We start from the raw sequence: 22,135 nt of genomic DNA, 5'->3' as shown, positions 1-22,135 counted from the left end.
CTATGAATAATTTATTCCTCAGTGGCCTACCACGTAGGCAGTAACACATCCACCTGAAGAAATGGGGTTTGAAGAAATTAGCTTTGTGTCACCATGAAGTTCAAAACAAATGTAGGTGTGTCGTCCAAGTGTACAAACACAAGTATACACACACACATACCTCCTACAAAGAATAAGACTATTTGTGACTCGTTAGCATCAACTAGATGCAGATCCATCAGGTAGGGGCCAGACATCCTTCCAAAGGACCCTGTGTCGAAGACGTTACGCGGAAAGAGGGTACTGAGGGCCAGCTGACACATCATCCGTGTCTGGGCTCTGCTACAGGAAGGCAGAAAACTGCTTATCTTTGCATTTTATGTAGAACCACCCAGAAGGATCATTTAGTGGCAACTTTAGCCTCTTCTTGTCCTCAACTGCCAACAGGGAAAAGAAAGGAGGAGGAGAATGAAAGATGAAGAAAAAGGGAAAGAGGACATAGGCGTACGCTGTTGAGAAGATAAACGTTGGACTCCTTCTAGCACATGACCTTGGGTTCCCCTAACTCTCTCTCTCTCTTCATCTTTATCATACAAACAGCACAGGATTTTCTGCACATGGAGCCACCTGAGTGTACTTCCCGTGAGAGACAATGCTCCCACGCACAAAATGGACACTGCTGAATCCAAAGTTGAGTCTACACTTCCAAAGAACTTATGGCCATCTTGCCTTTAATACTATTCATTTCCTTCTCTCCTTCTGGGGCAAAGAACATGCCCTACTCGTCTTTCTATTCCCGGCATTGAGTACAATGTCTCGCACACGGTAGGCGCCAATAAATAATGGTGCTTTGGTAAACACTTTGTTAGCTCTCTGGGCCACATCGTTCATCTCTTCTGGTCTACATGAAATGGGATCCAGGGATTTTGAGGCCCCGGATCCCTGCTACAAAAGGGCCAGGCGCGAGGCCTCATGACAGCGCCGGCCAGAGGTCCACTCCTGGGGCTGTGAGTTAGCGGGCTCGCCATCTCTGTAACTTTCATCATGTTCTAAGTTCACCACCTCTTCTGTGTCCAAGTTTGGCTCAAACTCTACACTTTGCTGCCGTGCCAACATTTTAAGTCTGAGCAGCAGAATCCAGGGGTTTAGCATTAATTGAAAGAGCTTATCTATATATAGCCTCACTCTGCACTTCAGCATCTTCAAAACTTCAATCATATTCTCTTTCTCTCTTTTTTGAGAGCACAATCCCTCTCTTTTTATGTTTTGCTACAGCCTTCCTCCCTTTTCATTCTTGTGACTCAATGCTCTCAGGCCTTTTAAGTTAACCTCCTGGACCTTTCCATATGGGTTCACCTTCTTAGACCTCCGCGATTCACGCTGCTCTCCTCTGGAAGGCCTCCATCTCCTTGATGCATCTTCAATACCATTTCCTGCTATTGGGCACAGTGGTCTATAGAGGAGCGAAAAAGTTCTTTGTGCCAGGTGGTGGATTACCTGTTCCTTATCACTTGGTAAGGTTTAGCATTCGGGGGCCATTTTGACGTTGAACTTGCCAGAGGCATTGTTTTTTGTGCCCTCCACCCTATGATTATGTCCCGCTAGTGTTTGTGATGCAGTTCCCCTTAAACTATAGGAGTTTAAAAAAAAATTTTTTTTTCCCTACCCGAAACTAGAAAGGCAGCAACAAAAGAATAGCAATTCACAGGCTGAGCTGGCAAGAGACTCTGTACACTGCAGATGACCCTCAAGGATCACTATGGTGTCCAGCCACATATGTGTTTGGTTGCAGGACTCACCCTCCCTAGACTTAAGGCCTAACATACCCCAAAATACTTTATAATGATCAGATTCTGGGTTAATCAAGGAGTGTGATAAGTGGATACTCCCTTTTCAATCCTTTAATTCATCTCTGATTCCAATTTATGATCCTCCTAATGGAAATAGAGAAATTACATTTCTTTATTCTTCCAACTGATCACTGTCCAAAGTATATTTCTCCGATCGGGTTTCTCCAATTTGAATTAATGCCCAAATGTGGAAACTGGATTAGGGGCATCTTTCTCAGTAATTTACATAGAGAGTGAAAAAATATTGATCCTAATACCTATTCCTGTGGTGTCTCAATTGCTGTCCCCAGTCTCCCAGACCCATTAGTTTTTACCATTACAACCTGGCCCTGTTCAGCTAACTAGCTCTTTTCCATCTGCAGCGAAATCTGCTTCTGTGCTGCTACCTATGTGTCTGCCGACCTGCCTTGAGAAATCCATGTTCTCATAATTCATCATGCCACGGATGCCTTTATTCTGTGTTCCCTTCCCCATCACATGTGCTCGCCAAAGTAGATTGGAAAATACCCTCACACACTGGAAGGCCCTAATTCTTTAATACATATAATTGGTCTAGTTCACTGCAAGTTTCTCTAGTGTGACACCTAATGTATCGCTGAGATACCTAATGTCCAATTTTCCACTGAATTTCACAGTAGGGGTCAGAACATTTCCAATTCTCTTGACCAAGTGTCCTAAAAGCCAACATACTATCATCTGTCATTTTTGTTACCACACTATGAAAACCCACATCAGTCTGTTGCTAAATCATATTATCTTAGCCCACCTTCTATGTTTTCCCATTTGGCCAATTCTCTTTTCATCTTTTTTTTAGTTTCCAATGGTTGGAAGGTCATATGATTGTTGTACATTTATTCATAGTGGCACATCCTGGGACATTTATGTCTGGAGGGAGAGCGGGTCTCATAAGGGGTTTGGGCAAGCCAATATTTGAAGAGAAAGCATGTGAACGGATGATCTCAGGATCAGTGAAGTTTGGACTAGGAACAAAGAATCGGGGACCTCGTTCCTAAATCTTGTTAGCATCTGGGGCCATATGTCCAAGAAGAAGATTCAGTCCTTAAAAGAATCCACGGACACAGGAAAAAGGGTTGTAGCTCTACTACCAGCATTGTACATTTCACCATGGTTGGAATTATGAAAGACAATACATTTTTTCACATGGCATGTAATGACTTTATATTTTTCATGCCAGCATTCTAAACACTTCTAAACAATAGCCTAACTATGGTTAACGATAAATTCTGATTAGAAGCAAAGCTTGAAGAAGAAAGCAAGCCAATCTTTCAACCCGATTGCCTGATCATCTGGGGTCTTTGGAGTGGAAGCGAGTAAGGGAGGGTAGGTCATGCGACACCAACTCTCAGGCCCACGCACATGTGTTTCAGAGAAACTCACAGCACCACCCTAAGAAAGTACTCTCTTTCTGGCTGGGAAACTGGACCTCTCATTTCCAAAGACCGGTTTCATAATGACCCACAGTATGGTAAGCCAGGGTGGTTCACTTGTGTAACTGATGAGAGAGCACGTCTAATGTGGAGAAATCTCATTGGGGGCACATAAAAAGGCAGATAAGACCTCTATGCAGGCAAACTGCACATGCACTCACTGGGAAATGCAAATTGTGAGATCATCTAGATTTAGCTGTTTTAGTCAACCTGTGACACGAGTTGGAGGGATCCCAACAGATGTAAGCCATGGAGCTCTGGGCTGACTTTTCATGCAAATTTCTACCAAAAAAAAATGCATTCCCCTTTCATCCAGAGCCTGTTTTCTTTATTCTTTGGCTACGTTAATTCCAGAAAGGCAAATCTCCTAGGGACAAGATGACTGGGGACCAGCTGATTCCCAAACAGAGGAGAAGAAAACAAAACGATTAGAAGCCACCTTAAGTAATTTCTTTTCTTCTTTGATATTGGCTGTGTGTGTCCCCTGTGTCTCCCCCCTTCCTTTTCTTCCTCTTTTTCTCTCCAGGGATGTAAGGATCAAAATATGCCCAGGACAGACATTATCTGTCCTTTGATATAAGTGACAGAACTTCAGAGCTGGGCTAGGACAGGCATGGTCCAGTCTCAGCATCAGAGTAGGGGGTATTGAAAGGGATTCCTTCTCACTATAACTCAAAGGAGGCTAATTTAACATTTAAAAAAATTCATCTCAATTAGTGCTGTGGGTGTAGTCAGAATTATTTACAACTCCATGTAAAAAAAAATGAATTGTTAAGTCCTTCATACAGCCATATGATAAAACTACTGACCCCCCCTCTCACAGGGAGGTGATAAGGATCCCTGCCTGCATGAATATAAAAATTCTGACTGCATTTTACATTTATCCTGTAGGATCTCAGTCAGCCAACAATGGAAAGATGTCACAGGAAGTTACACAGTGATTTCTGTTAACGTAAAATTAATTCAGGATGAAAGATCCTTCCTGTGGGCCGTTGAGACAGCACTACCAAAACTGGGGCTGGCCCAGAAAATCTAGGGCAGCAACCCTAGTTTCCGAGAGATTTAGGGCAGAAATCCTATCCTGACTTGTATGTGCTGAAATGTAAAATTGATTCTTCGTCTTCCTGCATTTCGAATTCTTTCTCAATTACGGATTTTGAGATGACCTCGCTTAAATATTGCAGGTGCCAAGTCCATTTCCGGTACTTATAGGAAGTTTCTGACATGAGTAAGGAGAAAGGAGAGGGATGCAACATGGTAATGCTCCCACTGCAGCTCTCCCATGGGATTCCTTCCATTAAAAAGGTCAAAGGTGTTCTCTGCAAGCCTTTCACATTTTAAAGGTTAAAGTTCAGTAAGAGAGCACCTCTCTTCAGACTACACCACCAGCATGCCCACCTGTCCTCTGACTGAATATGCGATCTGTAGGCAGGTGTAACACTGCCCCGTGAGGATGAAGGAAAGTGAGACGCATTCTCTGAACGAGCTTGAGACAATAAATAGTTCTAAGTCTCTTACAGGTTCTGGGGCTGGGTCTCATGCTACCCTAACACAGGAGAACCTTCTGGACTGGGGGCGGTCCTCCTGTCAAATTCTGAAATGAAGAAAACGAGAGCAAACTTCGATTTTATTAAGGAAGGCCTGCAGGCTGAAGTAGAGACTTTTGGAAGGGAAGTAGTGACTCCCAGTCTGTCCTGGTGGACGGGCAGTGAGGAAGGGGCTCAGGGTCCAGGTTCCAGGGGACCGGGGTGAGCTGCTGTCTACCTGGCCAACTGCAGTCTGACCAGCAAGAAGATGCAATGGCACCTGCCCCACCACCACCACGACGCTGCTCTTGTGAAACTGCAGAACTCTTCCCAGAGGAGCCCTGAGTTTCATTTTTGTTCCACCCAGAACACTCTGGGCTCTAGGCACTGCAAGAACCACAGCTGCACAGCTCTTATGCCATGACCTCCGAGCACATTTCAAGAAAAAAGGAAGTTTTGTTCTTCAGGCCTGTGGCACGTAGTGATAGTCGACACAAACCACTTCCCGTTTCTAGCTCTCTTTTGGGTGAGAAGCTGCAGAGAGAGAGGGAAGGAAGGAGGGGGAGAGAGAGTGAGAGAAAGAGGGAGAGAGAAACAGGGAGGGAGGAAGGCAGGGAGGGAGGAGGAGAGGTGATCAATGAAGCCTTAAGTCAGGACCCAGGACCTGAGGCCATCCTCCAATTTCAAATGTTAAGTGATTTCATTCTATTACTGAGCACAGAGCCCTCAGTTTTCCTTCCTGTAAAATCCAAATAACAGTGAACTCAATGATGCTAAATGATAATATTTAACATTTGAGCTTAGCAGAATGGAACTAGCGTTCATTACAGAACATGCTTTCTCAGGGTGCTGTGATCCTGGGTTATAGTTATGATTAGAAGAGAGATATCAAGAGAGCCATGATCCAAGGAACACCACGTACCAACACGTAGAGGCCCAGAGTCTGGGCTCAATGAACACAACCTTCTGTACCTGCCACCTCCTGGCCTGGACCTCGTTCGTGATTGCCAACCCTAGACCAAGAGTCACCCCTCCTGTGCCTTGATCAGCTTCCCTACCTAAGGTCGCAGAGAACATTCCAACACACTGACCACCCTTCCTGACCTCCCCCCCACACCTGTCCAGGTCCTCTCCGGCAACAGGTGATCCCGTTTCTGTGCTCACTCACAGAACCACAACCACCAGGGAGGGCCCTCCCGGCTCTCAACCCATGCCATCCAAGGTAATGGGGCCTCTGATGGGAGAAGTACTGGGTTTTCCAGAACAGTTGTTTTAAGTCTTTTCCATTCTCCTTATGTCTTCCGTTCCACCAGCCTTCTCAGGAGTGAGCTGTCTACTGAGAAGACAAGGGCATCTGTATTGTCTACTTCCCTCCATTAGACTGAAATTTGCTTGTCGTTACTTCCTTCTAAGTGTTCTGCTGGATTAAATGGGGCCTCCTTTTATCCTTTCCCATGGTTCTTCAGCCACTCTTTTTATCTCCTCAAAGACCCTGATTCCTGTCTTCTTGGTGCTTTGAGTAGACAAAGCTTCACCTTATTATTTGCATAAAAAAATAAATAAAAAGGCCAGACCATTAGAAAGGGCCATCTCTACTCACAGACCCGTATGTAAACCTGCACGATGGCAACTTCCACCCTTCTGAAATGCTCTCAACGTCCTCCCAACCACAAAAGTCAGTGCCTTTCCGTGACCCACATCCTTCCTGACTCTACTGTGGCACCTCAGACTCAATGGGATCAAAGCTGAATTTAATACTCTTCTCCCTGTCGTCCCCTCCACTGCTGACTGCTCTCCTACCCCTCCCAGGGAAGGCAAAGGATGACATCCTGCTCATCCCCGCCTCAACTTAGTTACCAAGTCCCCCTTCTTTCCACCACCATCATGTCTGTGTTGCTCAGGACACCCCTTTCTCCACGGCCACAGCCACAGCCACCAGGATCTCTGTTCAGGCCCCATGTGGTTCAGCCAATACACCACACTGGTCTCCCTCCCAGAGCCTCCACCGTCTAGCCAATACAATTCTAATATTTTAGCCTGAGAACGAAGGTCTTCTTAGAAGTGGCTCTAGCCTCTATTTCCAGATGCCATGACCTTCCCCCTTCCATGTCGTTTCATGGATTTCACATTTCCTTCGAACTCTGGCAGGATTCATAGTTCCCAGAACCTGCCCTGCACTTCCTCACCTCCCTGCCTGCAATCAGGCCAGTCCACCCACTTGTAAGGTTCAACACTGTCTTTCCTTATCAAAATCCTATTTTTCTCTTTGAGACTCGGTAAAGATGCCACATCTTCCTGTCTCCACAGCTGCTAAATCTTCATTCTGTCCCTGAACTTCCAGAGTTCAGATATGCTCTTCTCTCTCTTATCCTTATCCCACGGTCTTCAATAGTGTTGTTACCCGTAGCACTGGCCTCATTGTCCCTATTAGATTTCAAGTTCTTGGGGACAGTGATAATAATAGCAACTACAATAGTAACCATCACCACACAAGCTCCTATCACCTTCCAGGTCTGGGCAAAGCATATAACTTCATCTCTGCGACCCTATGAGGATGGTCTCCATCCTTAGATGAGATTAAGTAGCAGGCCCAAGGCAGGCACCCAAGAAGTGGAAAAGCCAGAAATTGAATTTAGTCTTGTCTGACTTCAAAACCAATGCTCTTAACTACTAGGTCGTATTCCTCACCACCCATAGACTCGACCAATAACCACTCAATAAAACATCCTCTCCATGAGTCCCAGTGGATGGGACAGTTCACTGAGCGGGGTTCCCCAGAGCTGCAGAATCTGCCCTTGTCAACACGTATGTGAATAGGGAAAAGGCATGAACTTTTACAGGATGCTCTAAAAATACAGAACAAAGTTTTTTTATGCCTCAAGACTTAACATCAACTGCAAAACTAGAGAAAAACCTAATTCACCTGGATTAGGTAATAACCTGATTTTGTCCTTTTCCTTGGAACCACTGATGTCAGTGAGGCAATGAATCAAGGCCACTCCAAAAGCCCGACTTAGATCATTTAGACCGTGTTTAGCTGGAACCTCCAAATTCTGCTTTCTGAGACTTTGCCATCAGCCCTGGGAAAACACGATGACTGTATTCTGTGTAAATGTGGGGTCCTACTGCACGTGTGCACGAGAAAAGACCACATGGCACACTCAGGTAGAGGGTAAAGACAAGCTGTGGCTGTTGCTCTCTCTATACAAGTGGCTAAGGGCTATAATCCTCTGAAGGGAATGTCATTATACAGCTCAAATCCCATCACAACAAATACCAGTTACAACAGAGATATCTGTATAACAAAAATCCTTTCAAGCTTTGGCTGACAGCCCACGTACTTCCAAGCAATATTTGATGTGAGATTTGGAGTTCACAGTAATGGGAATTGACCTATATTTCCAAAGGTAAGATTTGAATGATTTCATCTGTAACTTCTATCCCATGATACCATGAGTTGGAATGATGTACAATCTAAACCCATGAGCATCAAAACCAAACACAAAGGCAGGTAGCAAAGCAACCTTGCTCGTGAAGGACAGAACTCCTTCCTTTCGTTTGGGGAGCCCTTGGGTAAAGGAGAAAGCCTCTTACCCCCACCCTGAAATGGAGCAGAACAAAGGTGGTTTGTGGCCTCATCGCACTGGTGAGGTGAGCACATGTTGGCAGAGCGCATGAAGGCAGAAGGAATGTGTTCAAATTCCCACTGTGGTACTTACTAGCTGGGTCCCCTGGGCTGTTTCTTAACTTATGCACAGCCTCCATTTCCTTCCTCATCTGCAAAATGGGACAACCAGCACCCACTTTCAGGGTTTCAGCAAGAACTAAAGGAACGGACCCCTAAAAGTGGGCCTGGTGCATGGCATGCGTGCTCCAAGAAGTTCATTCCCCTGTTGGGCCTCCTCGTCCCTCCAAGACTCTGGGCTTATTAGTGAATGAGGCTAACACAATGTAGAGTCTCGAACACAGTGTGGTAAGGACAGTGCTCTGAGGAACACTGGGGAAAAGAGAAAATGGTAGAACCAGACTGTGCACAGCCTCTCAGATAAGGCAAGGTACGTGTAAAATAAAATACAAGTCATCGGGCCAAAAAAATAAATGAGTTTTGAGCCACTATGTCAGAGGACATCCTGAATGAACTGAGATCAGGACGCATGTTTTCCTAGGCTGGGGTGAACTATGGCTGCTGCCCCCAAACACCAGTTTACTGCCCCTGGCCTAGTTCTCTGTGGGTGTCATCCTAGACGGCGGGATGGCCTTTATTACATGACTCTTTAGCTCCGGTTGAGCTCATGGTAGTGTCTTTCCTCAGTGAAAGACATCCTATACCACAAAAATTAAGTATTAAAACAAATTCTAGTCTTCTCCATTGGAGACACGTGTAGGTAAATGATTTAGGGACACCATCAACACACATCTCAACGTCGCCCCCAATTTGTGACATTTTAAGTCCTACTGAATTTTAGATAGGTGATTTTTTTTTTTTCAAATTACGGGACAATCAATTTTTTGGTGACAAAATTCTAGCCAGCTATTTTGAAAACACTCTCGGTGTTACACATTTTGAGACAGAGAATGGGAGTCCTCACCTTTATAAAGTGAGCCCTGGCTTAAAAATCTCCAAAGGTCCCCCCACTAAGTACTATCAGACCGCAGCAACTCTAGAGGGCACGAGGTGGCCCACCATTTCTCAGAGTCAAGGAGCATCGGTCTCAAAGATGCTTTACTCCTCTCCCCTCACCTTGACAGTGAGAAAGAGGCTCAGAGAAAAGTATGTGCTGATGCTCATGTGCTCAACTACCGTATATGTGCAAACCAAACAATGAGTTTGCAGGACCCCTCGTGAGAGGCAACAGAGAAATAAAATATCGGGGCAACCCAAATGCCAAGGTGCAGAGAAAAAGAAAGTGTGAGATCCACTGAAAGACAGGATAGCTCCCCACATCCCCCCATCCCCAGGGCGACAGCCCAAGAAATCAAGAACAGAGAAAGAACAAAAATACTCAAGCAAGGTTGAAACAGTGACAGAGACCAAATGGTAGGCAGCCGAGAGGATATTTTAAATTTAGTTCGCACAAAGGCCGGTTCCAATACACAGAAGCTTCCACCCGGTAAAGAGGTTTCCGGTCTCTATTTTAATAACTGAAACCCCCTCTCCCCATCACCCTTGCCGTAAAATGGAGGCAGCAAAAACCACCAGATTGTACACTTGAATCTCCCCACTGCTAAGGGCGTAAACCACAAGCATTTCTGAAGGTGCGCTAACTACCTCGGGCCACTAGGGTGCTTGCTGCTTCCCGCCCGAAGAGGCACATTTCACTTAACAATCCCCATCGAAACCCCCAAGAATTAACGTCCCTCTTCAAAGTGTCCCCTTTATTCCTTACCCCGGGGATATCACACCACGCATTGGGGAGGCATCTCAGGGGCCCCCCCCAGGCCCCCGCGGGCTACAGAAGAGTGAGATGCCCGTTGTAATCGCACAGCGATGATGGGGAGGCAGGGGTAGGAAGAGTTGGCTTCGAACCGCCAGGCTGAGCAGCTGGGGTGCTCGGAGAGGCACCCACTGCACCTGCGGGGCGCCGAGTTAGTGACCTGGGGGCGCGGCCTCCGCTGCTCCCCCCTCCCCACTGTGTCCCGGCCGGCGCCGTCCACCTGTCCGTCCACCTGTCCCCGGGCGGGTGGGCGGGCGGGCAAGTGCGCGGGGAGGAGCCGGGCAGCTGGGCTGCTCAGGGCTGGGCTCCCCGGGCGGTCCTCCCTCCCGCGGGCACGGGGCAGCCCCCCCTACACCCCCCCGCTGGCGCCCCCGACCCGACCCGGCCGCTCGCCCCCTCCACTGCTTCCGAGCATCCATCCACGCCGCTGCCGCCGAGCATCCATCCCCACCGCCGCTGAGCATCCCTCGGCCCGCGGTCCCTACCTTTACTCTGGGGAGGGTTCTGACTCCGGTCCCGGAGGACGTTGATCTGATAGACGGCTCCGTAAGGCTCAAAAAGTTCTTTCAGCTCCTTTTCCGACCAGGACCGGGGGATCTGTCCGACAAACATCTTAATGGCATCTGGGTCTGGTTGGTCTGAGTGATCCAAAGCGCCGTTCATCTTGTTGGCTGTGCCGTTACTGTCAAAAAGGGAACCGGGAGCCAGAGTTAGGGCTGCACGGTGGAGGGACAGGAAGGAAAGAAAAGGAGGGTGGGGGTGGGGGCGGGGAGGCGGAAGGAGGAGGAAGAGGAGCACGGGGCAAAGTGCCTAATGAGTCGGAGAAATTTGATGAACTAAAACAAAGCGCAGGCACCATGAGGTTGCTCGGCGGCAGCGGCGGCTGCGGGCTCTCACTGCAGGCTGCGGTTCAGCATCGCCGCCCGAGCCCAGGGCAGCGCCCCGCCGGCTGTCACCTGGGGCGTGGACATCTTGAAGCCCCGCTCGGGAGGCAGCTGCAAGTTAAGTGCAGGTCTCGCTCTGCAAGGCGGCCACCAACGCATCCGCAGCGTTATCAGCCCCACACTGGCTCTCGTGTGCAAAGCAGGGCAGGGCTGGATTTCTGCTGGGTTCTCCCCTGCTGCCGCTGCTGCCGCCACCCCCCCACCCACCCCACCCTACCCTACACCCCCACCCACCCCACCCACCCCCGCCTTTTGGAGGTTTTTTGGAAGAGAGGAGAGAGGTGGTAATAATAAAGTCACATGAAAAGAAAATGAAACACTTGGCAGTCCGTCAGATGACTAATGCAAGATGCTGGTGATGAATTTGCAGAGTGCGCGAGGCATCCATGTGTGCATCAAATTAGTACGTTGTTGCTGCTCAGAATGGAAAGTGCTCCAGCAATGCGGCTCGGCGCAGCCGATTGGCTGCCCACGCTGGAGAAAAGGGCCAGGGCGGGGAGGGGGCTCCCGTTTAAAAAGCGCATTGTTTATGGGATCCAGGCACAAAGGGTTTAATTCAGGGAGGCAAAGGCGATCTCAGAAATGCCTGCTTTGTGCCGGGGGGAAAAAAATGCAGCCCCAGAAAGTTGAGTTCCCACTAAAGGACACTGAATATTTCAAATCTTTCACACTCCATAAATTGCTCTCTGTATATCTGACTTCCAGATGTTGTACTTGAGTTCTAAACAATCACACGTTTGGGAGAGAAAAGAGGAAAGTCTGTCTTTTCTTCTCCTAGCTTCAGTAAATATTTGGGGCTGATACAGAGAGCAAGACCATAAGCTTTTACATATCAATCTTCTTTAATGCTGTTTCCCAAAAACCCTCATTTGGAAGAGAGAACGCTCTCGTTTACAATTCTGCAATTCTTGTCAACATCATGCACTATGATGGTGAAGGCATTTTTTTTTTAATTTGGATCCCTCTTATTTGAGCTGCAGTCAACATTAAAGCAAAATCCCCAACCTCTTCATCTCCCCTCCCACACCCAAACGCACTCCTTAAGGCCCCCAAACCCACCCACTCTGCCAAGCCACAAGGCTGAATGCCCTGAGCAGCGTTCATTTGCAGTATGGTGCTTTGGGTTTAGCATCTCGTCCAGCGACAATAAAATGCACCTAAGCAAGTGCAAACCCGACACAGGACTTGCAGAGCCCACTCCCGTGACCATCGGCCAGCCCCCAGCTCAGGAGGCGGAAAGGTCAAACAGGGGGCCACGTGCACTAAAACTTCTCTGCAAATGGCAGGTGTTATGTCACGGCAGCCTGGGGATAATAATTAGAAGATGCTCAAAGATCTTAAGGAGGGCTCCTTATTATGTGAAAACAAACCATCAAGGACCACCAGAGCACCTGCAGTCTGCTGTGGACCTAGGGTCATCCTGAGCCCCAGATTAAAAAAAAAAAAAAAAGACCCTGCCTGATGGCTAAAAGACAAACGAAATGCCTGTGGGAAGGAGAAATCCTGAATTCACTTTAATCCTGAGAGGAAAATGATGGCAAATACTCTTCACTAGTTCCCTGCTCCAATTTCCACTTTTTTCTTATTTCCCCCTATTTTACCACTTAATATATTTTTTTTAGCCTTGAGATAAACAATCAGACTGTCTAACTTGAAGCACTTTCAGAGCTTTCTCTAATCAACCTTATTGTTATAAAAAAATGTTCTGCTGAATAAAATATTGAGTGCAAGATCTACTTTCAACAATTTAGGTGCCATGTAATGCTTGTTTATATCAGAGGTTGATCGTTTATCGTGTTCCTGTGCACCTGTACTTTACACGTCCCCCTCCAAGGAGTGGGTGAGCACTGGAACCCCTTGGAGCGGACTCCGGGGGTGGGGCTGCGGGCCGAACAGAATGCAGGGCTCACAGCTCCCTGAGAGCAGAGAGTGTGGCAAGATGTATTTCTGGGGCAGGAAGGACTGTGGTTACTGCTGCTGACAATCAGCTAGGACGAAACGAGGAAGGCATTGCCACAGGTCTCAGCTAACAGGGAACGGAAGTTCCAAAAATGGGGTGTTGCATCTTGTCTGTGCAGAGCCCAGTTAATACAATGGAGGAGTCAGGGACGGGACACTAGTCCTAATGTCTGAGCTCAGAATACAGCAAGCATCCCATCATTGTCTTGCCCACCCCTCCTGGGGGTCGGGGGAGGGCTTTTTCGTTTCCTCAAAAAGTACTCATGGAGGCACCCAAAGGAAGGGAAGCTGACAACAGGGTTTGTGCCTCTAGCCTGTGCTCTTTATGTTGGGAAGTGCATATTCATAACCCTTCCCCATCAGCCATCCTGCAGGGATGCCTGCAGACCTCCGATCATCCTGAGGCGGTGGGCTGTCACGGCTGGGGGCATGGGCTCTCAATTCCGGCACCACCACTTCCCAACCGTGCCACCCTGAGCCTTAAACTCTTCATCTGGTAAGTGGGAGCAACAGTTGCCATGTCACAGAGTCGGGTGCTTATTCCAGAGCACAGCCCAGAATAAGTGTCTAAGGAGTGTTAGCTTTTTCCGCTGTTAAATCTCTCCGTTGTACTTGTGATGTCCTCGACATGAGTGACCATTACAAATCTTCCTTTCAATCCAAAATTTTTCATAGTGGAGACTCAAACACAGTTCATATACTAAATAATCATGCCTATCTTTCAGCGAGGGCTTACATGCCAGATACCGGGTGTGGTGCTTTTACACTCATTATTTCTAATCCTTGTAACAACGCTATGAGAAAGTATTATTTTCCAGATGCAAACATCTAAGAATTAAGCTCCTCTCTTAAGATCACTGGCTTACACATTGTAGAAGTAGAATCCAAACCCTAGGCCCAATGGTCTCCAAAGCACAAAATATTCCTAATCCGTCACGTGGTCGAACAAAACACTGTGTCAGGCCTCCCTTGGGCTGAGAGTGAGCAAGTGCATCTAAGAAAAGAGAGGTGAAGAGCAAATCCTACTGGATCCCTAGAATCACGCTGCCAAAGAAAAGGAGCACTAAAACACACACACACGTGCGCACGCTCGCACACACACGCACCCTTCTACTATCTAAAGAAAGGAGAGGGCCAAGGGCTGAACTTGAAACTCCATTAAGACTATGTTAAAATGCACATTTTTCTCCCTAATCACACAACAGCATCTCCATCTCCACAGATCCCCTTCCTCCCTCTCCCACAGGGTGACATCAACGAGCACCTCTCATCCACATCTACGCATCATTTCCCATCTACTTGCCATTCTGCAAACAACTGTTCCAAAGATTATCATCAAATGCTAAGGGCATGACAATCCCTTACGTAAATCCAACAATGTCTGGTTGACACAAACTCCCACAGCAGCACATCTCAATCAAAAGCTGCTGTGCAGGACAGGTGGCCCTAACCCCACCGACCGACCCCACAGGGCTGAATCCCACGCCTAGATCCTAACAGTACCGTGGCAGACTGGTTAACTTCGCTCTAATGCAGGCAAGCCCCTCCTCCTTTGGCCTCCCAGCTTTCTTCCTGGCTGATGCCTGTTTTTAGCAGAGACTTACTGACTTCTTTTGTCCTCATGAGGCTGTACGCGCTGACACTTCTAAGGAAGCCAGAAATTATGGGTCCAACAGTTAAACCTTCGGGGGTACTTGCCAGAGGCCACAGAGAGCCAATGTGCTCTTCACAGAGGGTAATTATGGGAACAGATAACCCGAATCTCAGTAAGATCATCTATTTACTAGAATCTGACCTCAGGCTTAGAAAATTAGACTAGCTCACTTCTCTGTATTCCCTAGCCACCTTTAGCACCCAGTGCAGTGCAGGAATTAGATTCAAATTCAGATATTTATTGAGAGCCTACACTTTGCCAGAAAATGTTGCCAGCTACTTGACATACAATAATGCAAGAGCCCCACAAAGTTGACACTACCGTTCCCGTGTTGGAAACGACGCCACTGCGAGTCTTGGAGGTGAAGTGATGTTTCCAACATCACACCCCTAAGAAGAGGCGTCTGCGGAGTCTGGACCCATTAAGATGTAAAGGCCAATTGTCAGGGCTTAGAATCCCATACACTGGGTTTCTCGAGGGTGAGGTTTCCTGGAGACTCAGTGGCCACTTGCAGGCACCCGACAAAAGCACATACGTCTCTGCTGGCACCTCACCTACAAACTACAAGATGCTGAGCGCCAATTCTGCTTTTGCTCTTGGCGGGGAGCCAAATGTAAGGCTCCTCTAGGACAGATGCCATATGGAATCGGACCACAAGTTAGAGAGCACCAAGCCAGCGGGCAATGGTGGTATCAGCCTCAGAGCCAAGACGAAAATATAATGATGTTTGGGGAAAAAAAATGAGTGCACTTACTTTTTGCTTTTAGCACAGGCACTGACCTACTTCCCTACTCTATTTTTGTGTAAAGAAAACTAGATCAACAGAGGATATGCAAAATCTTCTGCGCTTCCTCTAAGCAGTCAAATATTACAAAAATTGCAATAATTGATTCAACATATTATTGTTATTAATTCCACGACAATAAGCTTTTCTAAGGCCCAGTGAATTGCAGGTTTCTCTTTTGGGGAGTGATGAGGAAAGAACTGAGAGTTCTCTTCTTTCATACTGTTGCTCGGAAAACAACTTTCTGCATTCCATGTCCATTCATCTAGAGGAAAAGAGGAATAACAAACTACAAAATGGGTATAAGAAATATGTGGCCATAAGTAACTGTACTAATGTTAAAAAAAAAAAGACCTAAAATGCCCCTTCAGAAGATATGACAAAACAACACAAAAGGATGGCTTGTCTTAGAAAAATTTTGTATAAAGATAGCTAATCTCCCTGATGGTTTATCAACAATCGTACTGTTCCTATCCCTTTCATCCACCTTATCTTTGTTTTCTAGAATATCTTGTATCCATGTTGCCCAACCCTGGCCAGTAATAGAAATGTTCTGTAACTGCATAACCCAACACGGTAGCCAATAGTTACAAGTGGCTACTAAACACTTGAAACAGGCTTAGTGCAACTGAAAAACAATTTTTAATTTTAACTTGAATTAAAATCCTCTAGCTGCAAATATACTTTTTAAGAAACAAAACTAGTGGGAGTTGAGATTCACTAGAATATTATTTCATCAGGGATTTTTGGGAAAACAAGAATAATGACACCAAATGCTGGAGGCACTTGACAGCAAGTCTGTGAGATAATGGGCTGGATGACCTGGGTTCTCATCTTGGCACAGCGATAAATTAGCCGTGGGGTCCCAGGTAAACCAGGAAACCACTCTGTACCTCGATTTCCTTGCAGAACAAAAAGATACAACAGTTCTCATCTGACTCTTCCGTAAGCCTGCGACTCTGCTTTGGGTCCAGATGATGATGTATGGATAAGATAATTTAGGTAATATGACCAGCTGCCTGCAGCCTGGGGGTGATTCCCTGTCTGTGCCTGATGCAGTCCCCTGGGGCTCACAGGTGACTAAGGCAGAGGCTAGGGAGCTGACAAGGTGTCACCTACACCGAGCAGCACAGCCTGCAGGCTCAGACCGAGCTGCTGGATGGCTGATGACTCGGTGCTGCTACCAGAGCATCATCTCTCTCAATTTGTGCCAATTCTTCCTAATATCCCAAATGCAGTCCCATCATTTCAGTCAGAGGACAGGACACTCTTTCAAAGGGCCTGGGAATCATTTTTTTTTTAAATATCACTCGTACTTAAGTAATAGCACATGGAGAAACAGGCTTTGTTTGGTGATTGCAGGAAATTGTCCAAGACTGAGCCGCATCGAGCAAAGGCAGAGGGAAGCTGGCGATGAGCCTGGTACCTTCCGGCGGGCATGGGCAACACCGGGAAGGCCAGGAAGCTCAGTAGTGTTACAATCACCTACATTGTCCAGGTTGCTGTTGCTTATTATTTTAAAACAGAATTCGCTCCTCCACCGACTGGCAATGGGGCACCCAGGGTCCAGCACCAGCTACTTCCTGCCCTGCTACACGGACAACCCGGCAGAGACGTGGACAGAAGTCACAAGCCTCTACTTCTAAACCTTCCATGGCCTCTCACTTGGGAGAAAAGAATCACTTGTCATCTAACCTCAAGCTCTGGGAATTGCACATCATTTGGAAAATGTACTGTTTCGGGGTCATCACAAGGGAAATGTCCATCTTCTGTGGCCGCCTTTCCAGAGAGCACCTTTGCCACTGGACTGACATGGCTACATCTTAATTGCAGTGGGATGATTCTGAGCTGCTGAATGGTCTTGGGAAATGTGAAAAAAACTCTCTGGAGGTCTGCTGTCTCGCCAACAAGATGACAAAACCACTGGCATTTCCTCTATTTACCTGGAAGGTACTGTTACCGCTGGTCACCAAAGCTTTGGGAGCCCAGGCCACACCGGTTCCCAAATCCCTGGGGGTGAGACATCTGGAGGTCAGCTGGTGAACTCACAGAAGATTAACTGGAACAAATCATACCCTAAGTCACTGAAGGAGACAAAGCCTTTCTCCAAATGGCCCAATTGCAAATAAATTTGTGCTCCACTGAAGCCAAGTTCAAGCTTCCTATAAGTACACAAACATGGAATAGGTTCATCTCTGTGCTTTGACAAAGTGGGAGGAAAAAAACAGATAATTTATTAGGAATGCACGGGACGTATCGATTTCATTCACAGATGACTAGGAAAGAGCACACTTGTGATGGGCATCCCGCTGGATCGCCGGAGTTGGTGTTGGATTGTATTTGGAGGGAGGTCTAAAAGCTCCATGTTTGTTTACCAGGGCGAAATGTAACCCTGACTCGTAGGAAGTGACTCCCGCAGAAAAGGCCACACAACACACGCGTGTGGACTCACCAAGGGAAAGGGAAACCTTATTACCGTATCTCTACTTGACTGCTAGTAAAAAGCAGATAGCTGGAAAACCCCCACAAAGAAGCAAATGTGGAGGCATCCAGGGGGGTACCTGGAGTCTGAACATGTAATAACCCTCGCTGGGAAGGCAGTGAGGCGTCGGCTGCGGATGGCCCCTGCCCAGGGAACTCATTTCGCTCAGTGATTTATCAGAAATAGTTCAGTGGACTTCAGAGCAGAGCAGAGCAGAAGGCATTTGCATAGGGAGAGGGTTTTTCAGATGAACTTTTAGAAATGGCAACAGGGAAATAATAGTCACAGGTAAGATTTATATCGGGCTTCACATTCACAAAGTCCTCCAGGAGCTCACATTGATTAATCCTCACCCCCCAAAGGCTGAGGTCAGTACCACTGCCCCCACTTTGTGGATGGGAAGATGGATCGGGGCGAGGGGGGGTTTGGGCACACGGCCCTTCCAGGTCCCTCTCTGTCCCATCTACCTGCCCACAGCCCGGTGCTGCAGAATTCACCTGTCTGCTTGGGCAAGTAACTGTAAATGGTCCTCCTGGACGACGGGGGAGATACTGCTTTGGTCCCATCAAGGAAGTGAAATGTGAATCAGTATGAAACAGAAATAAGAGTGGGGGGCTCTCCCCATACTGAAGGGGGATCTTCACCTAAAAGGTCTCCTGTATTCACCTGCTGGCAGCAAATGGTGCAAATAAGAGACACCCACCTTGAGGGGAGCAAACAGCACTGACACTCTGTCCCGTGCCCCGTCCCTAGGTTCCAGCCACCGTGCTGCTGGAGGTGCGTGACTCCTGCTTCCACCTCTGGCTACACTGTTTGGCCAGGAGTTATTTATGCAAGACGAAGCCATCGGGGTGGCTGACAACAGTCTCTACTCCCCAAAGACACACTGCTGGTGAAAGCGGACGCCTCTCCTTTGCTGGTTTCTGTTAAACCCCCTTGAAGCTTATTCTTGTGCAGAACCTCTCATTTTTCCTTGCCTTCCGATTACCCAGTTATGGGAGACTTGCTTTATGTCAGGCACGGTGCTAGATTTGAAGGAAGGGTTGCAAAATAGGTCACTGATGCCCCGAAGCCACTCGCAGCCAAGGAAAAGAGGGTGCACAACGTGAAACCAAAACACAAAGCGACGAGGCCCAGAATAGAGTGATGCACAAGGGGCCGCAGGAAGCCGGCAGCAAGGGGCTGACTTGGCCACGGGGACCCACACGCGACGTCCCACACACGCTTCATCCGGGTTGTCAAAGCTTTACATGGGATATGAGAAAATCAGAGGCAAAGGAGGAGGAGGAGCTGTACCGTTGCAGTGGGTTTCAAAGAAAAAAGCTCACCCTGTGGGGCTAAAACTTGATAGAGAGCAGCCCCAGCGCCCCTCCCGCCCACAAGCTTGCACTTGACACGGGGGAACATCCCCGCTGGAGCGACCCAAGAGGGGCTGGCCGTCATTGCACTGCCCCCTGCCTCGGGCTGGGAGGCACAGCCCTGTCTGCCCATCTACACTCGCAATGCCCTAAAGTGGGGGCTTACTGGTATACACAGAAGCCCTTTTTTTAAAAAAAAAGATTTTTTAAAAATTTATTTATTCATGAGAGACACAGAGAGAAAGAGAGGCCAAGACACAGGCAGAGGGAGAAGCAGGCCCCATGCAGGGAGCCTGACACAGGACTTGATCCCAGGTCTCCAGGATCACACCCTGGGCCGAAGGCAGTGCTAAACCACTGAGCCACCAGGGCAGCCCTCCTTTTTATTTTAATTTTAATTTTAATTTATTTATTTTTTTACTCTAAGAATTTTGTTTTATTAGAGTCATGAGCTGGACTGATGGGAAGGGGTAGGTGTATGGGCAACCACTGCCCGGATTACCATCGGATGCCCATTCTGTACTCGGGCCTGCAGCACTCAGCACCAAGCCCGCTCTCATCGTTCACTACGCCATGTGGGGCAATCCCTTCCCTCCTGGTCCCATCGACCGTCCAAATCTGCTCTCCGCCACCTGCAGCCAACAGAAGGCTCTGGCCCCACCTCGAACTCCACACACCAAACAGTGATCCCTTCCTGTCTTCCTTTCCTCCGGTTTGGTCTCACGTGTGGCTTCCCTGTTTTTCTTACAGGCTCCAACTGCCTCCTCCCCTGCCCCAAATCTGAGACCAGGAGCAGTGGCTTATGCAAAGACACACATCATGCAGATTTCCTGCCAGCGCAGCCCTCTCCCCTTCTCTGACAGCTGAACCCACGGAGGCAGTAACTCACTGAGCCCCCCAGTCAGGTGCATGGTGAGATCATGAAATTCTCAATGACAGGGATGTCTTGCTCAATCATTAATTCCATGGGTATTTATAAAATGACCCCCACGACCCAGGCATTCTTCAAGGTGCGGAGAGACAGTAAAGAATAAAATGAGGTAAAACAACCTTTATGGAGCTTATTTCTATGGTGGGGCAGTGGGGGGGGGGGTGGAGCATAATATGGCCAAATGGCCAAAGAAGTGAGCTTCCCAGAGATTAGACAGAGGTCAGTCATCTCAATGGAGAAAAATGAAGCCCGGGATAGAGATGGGGAGCGTTGGGTGGGTGGAAGGGTGCGATTCTAAATAAGATGGGGAGAGAAGGCCTCATATGGAAGGTGAGCACGGTGCCTGGGGAGTCTCACTGTGTCCATAACACATATTTTCTGAATAAAGAGATTTAATATAGCAAGAAGGCTCTAAAGTTGTAAAATTTAAGTCACATGTTATGCAATTATAAAGAAGCATGATTATAAAGAACCGTGTTATCCCATCTGGCACTGTTCTATTGAATCTGAGGGTCGATACACCTATTACCAATGAGTTACTGAGTCATGCCTATTTTTCTCGAAATGCCCGCTGGGTCCACTTGCCCCAGCACTGCCACTGTCCTCATTCTGGCTATTCTGGTGATAAAACCATGGCAAAAACCATTCACTAGGAGAGTAGGGGCTCTCCTACTGCGGACGAGAGGACAAAGACTTCACTGACCTTTGCGCTTGCCCCGAATTCAGAACTCTATCTACCCTTCCGTTAAATATTGATTATGTGTCCATTCATTATTCAGTTTACCATTTATCAATGGCAAAATTGAATCTCAGGCTGGTCTCTCCTCAACCTGCAGTTGGCCTTCCCTTCCTCGGTCATAAATGGTGTGTAATCAAGGAGTACTAGTGAAAATGAATGCCAGCCGAAGGGATGCAGCCAGCAGAAGGCTAGATATAAATGTGCTGGCGATTAGCGATGCCACTGTTTCCTTCCAGTGATCTGGAAAATCTGAAGCTGACAGTAGTATCTAGAGGAACTAATTGCATCATATTAGTGACAGTTTCAGATCACAAAGCAGCATCCACTTTTGGGGGGAGGTATGTATTTCTCCGGACTCACACTTTGTTAGGTTCAGATGTATTTCTTTTTTGGGGGGTAATGCCTTCAAACTCCCACGTCTTGTGAAATGCCAGCAAGAGGATTCAGGAAGAAAAAGGATCTCAGAGCAGTCAAAACGTTTGTTGAAAAGTTCCTGCCCTGATATTTATGTTCTTCAAATTCATTGGGGGAGCTTCTCAATCCATTCCTCAAAAGATTTCTTAGGCTTTACGCTGGTTCTTCACAGGCCTTGATCATCTGCCTTTCAAACCCACAGGAGACTGCAAGTAGCAAATGAGAGGGATTGCGATAGGTGGCCCATGGAGTGACAGCCGCCAGACGCATCTGAAGGGGCACAGCAGTGGAAAGCCCACTCAGAGCCGGGGCTGACTTCTGTTCTCTGGAGTTCCCAAGGACAGCTGCACAGCGGAATAATTAATGTGTAAAATGGCAATCTTGTCTCATCGAAAGGGTCACATTATGCTCAGTAACGCTGTGTAAGAAGGCAGGGAAATATATAATTCATTGTTAAGAAGGATTCCTTCAAAATGAGACAATAAAGAACCAGTGCCTTAAAGGATAGGCTTTCAACTCTAGTGCAAACTTAGCTAATAAGGCTGACTCATCCCCCAAGGGGCTCCAGGTACCTGAGACTTTACTCTCTCATCCTAACACACCGTGTGCATCAAAATTCACGATCTAGGTAC

The 22,135-nt window shown here is 47.5% G+C and overlaps 1 protein-coding gene across 10 annotated transcripts in view; it reads right to left on the bottom strand.

Annotated features, from left to right (window-relative positions):
* The window catches only part of CELF2 (CUGBP Elav-like family member 2), an 812,543-nt gene that overhangs the window by 149,957 nt on the left and 640,451 nt on the right, over nt 1-22,135 (bottom strand). For 9 of the 10 annotated variants that reach the window (XM_055331578.1, XM_055331570.1, XM_055331569.1 and 6 more), the window contains one exon: nt 10,724-10,920. In XM_055331578.1, coding sequence (XP_055187553.1) covers nt 10,724-10,901 — 178 coding nt within the window. In that variant the 5' untranslated portion in view covers nt 10,902-10,920. Of the gene's footprint in view, nt 1-10,723; nt 10,921-11,094; nt 11,281-22,135 lie in introns of those variants that run through there. The other variant, XM_055331577.1, reaches the window with a different exon arrangement.

This window comes from Nyctereutes procyonoides, unplaced genomic scaffold, assembly GCF_905146905.1.
Source record: "Nyctereutes procyonoides isolate TBG_1078 unplaced genomic scaffold, NYPRO_anot_genome, whole genome shotgun sequence".
Lineage (NCBI taxonomy): Eukaryota > Metazoa > Chordata > Mammalia > Carnivora > Canidae > Nyctereutes > Nyctereutes procyonoides.
The sequence above is the reverse complement of the archived record's forward strand: the minus strand, read 5'-3'. Positions and strand labels throughout refer to the sequence as shown.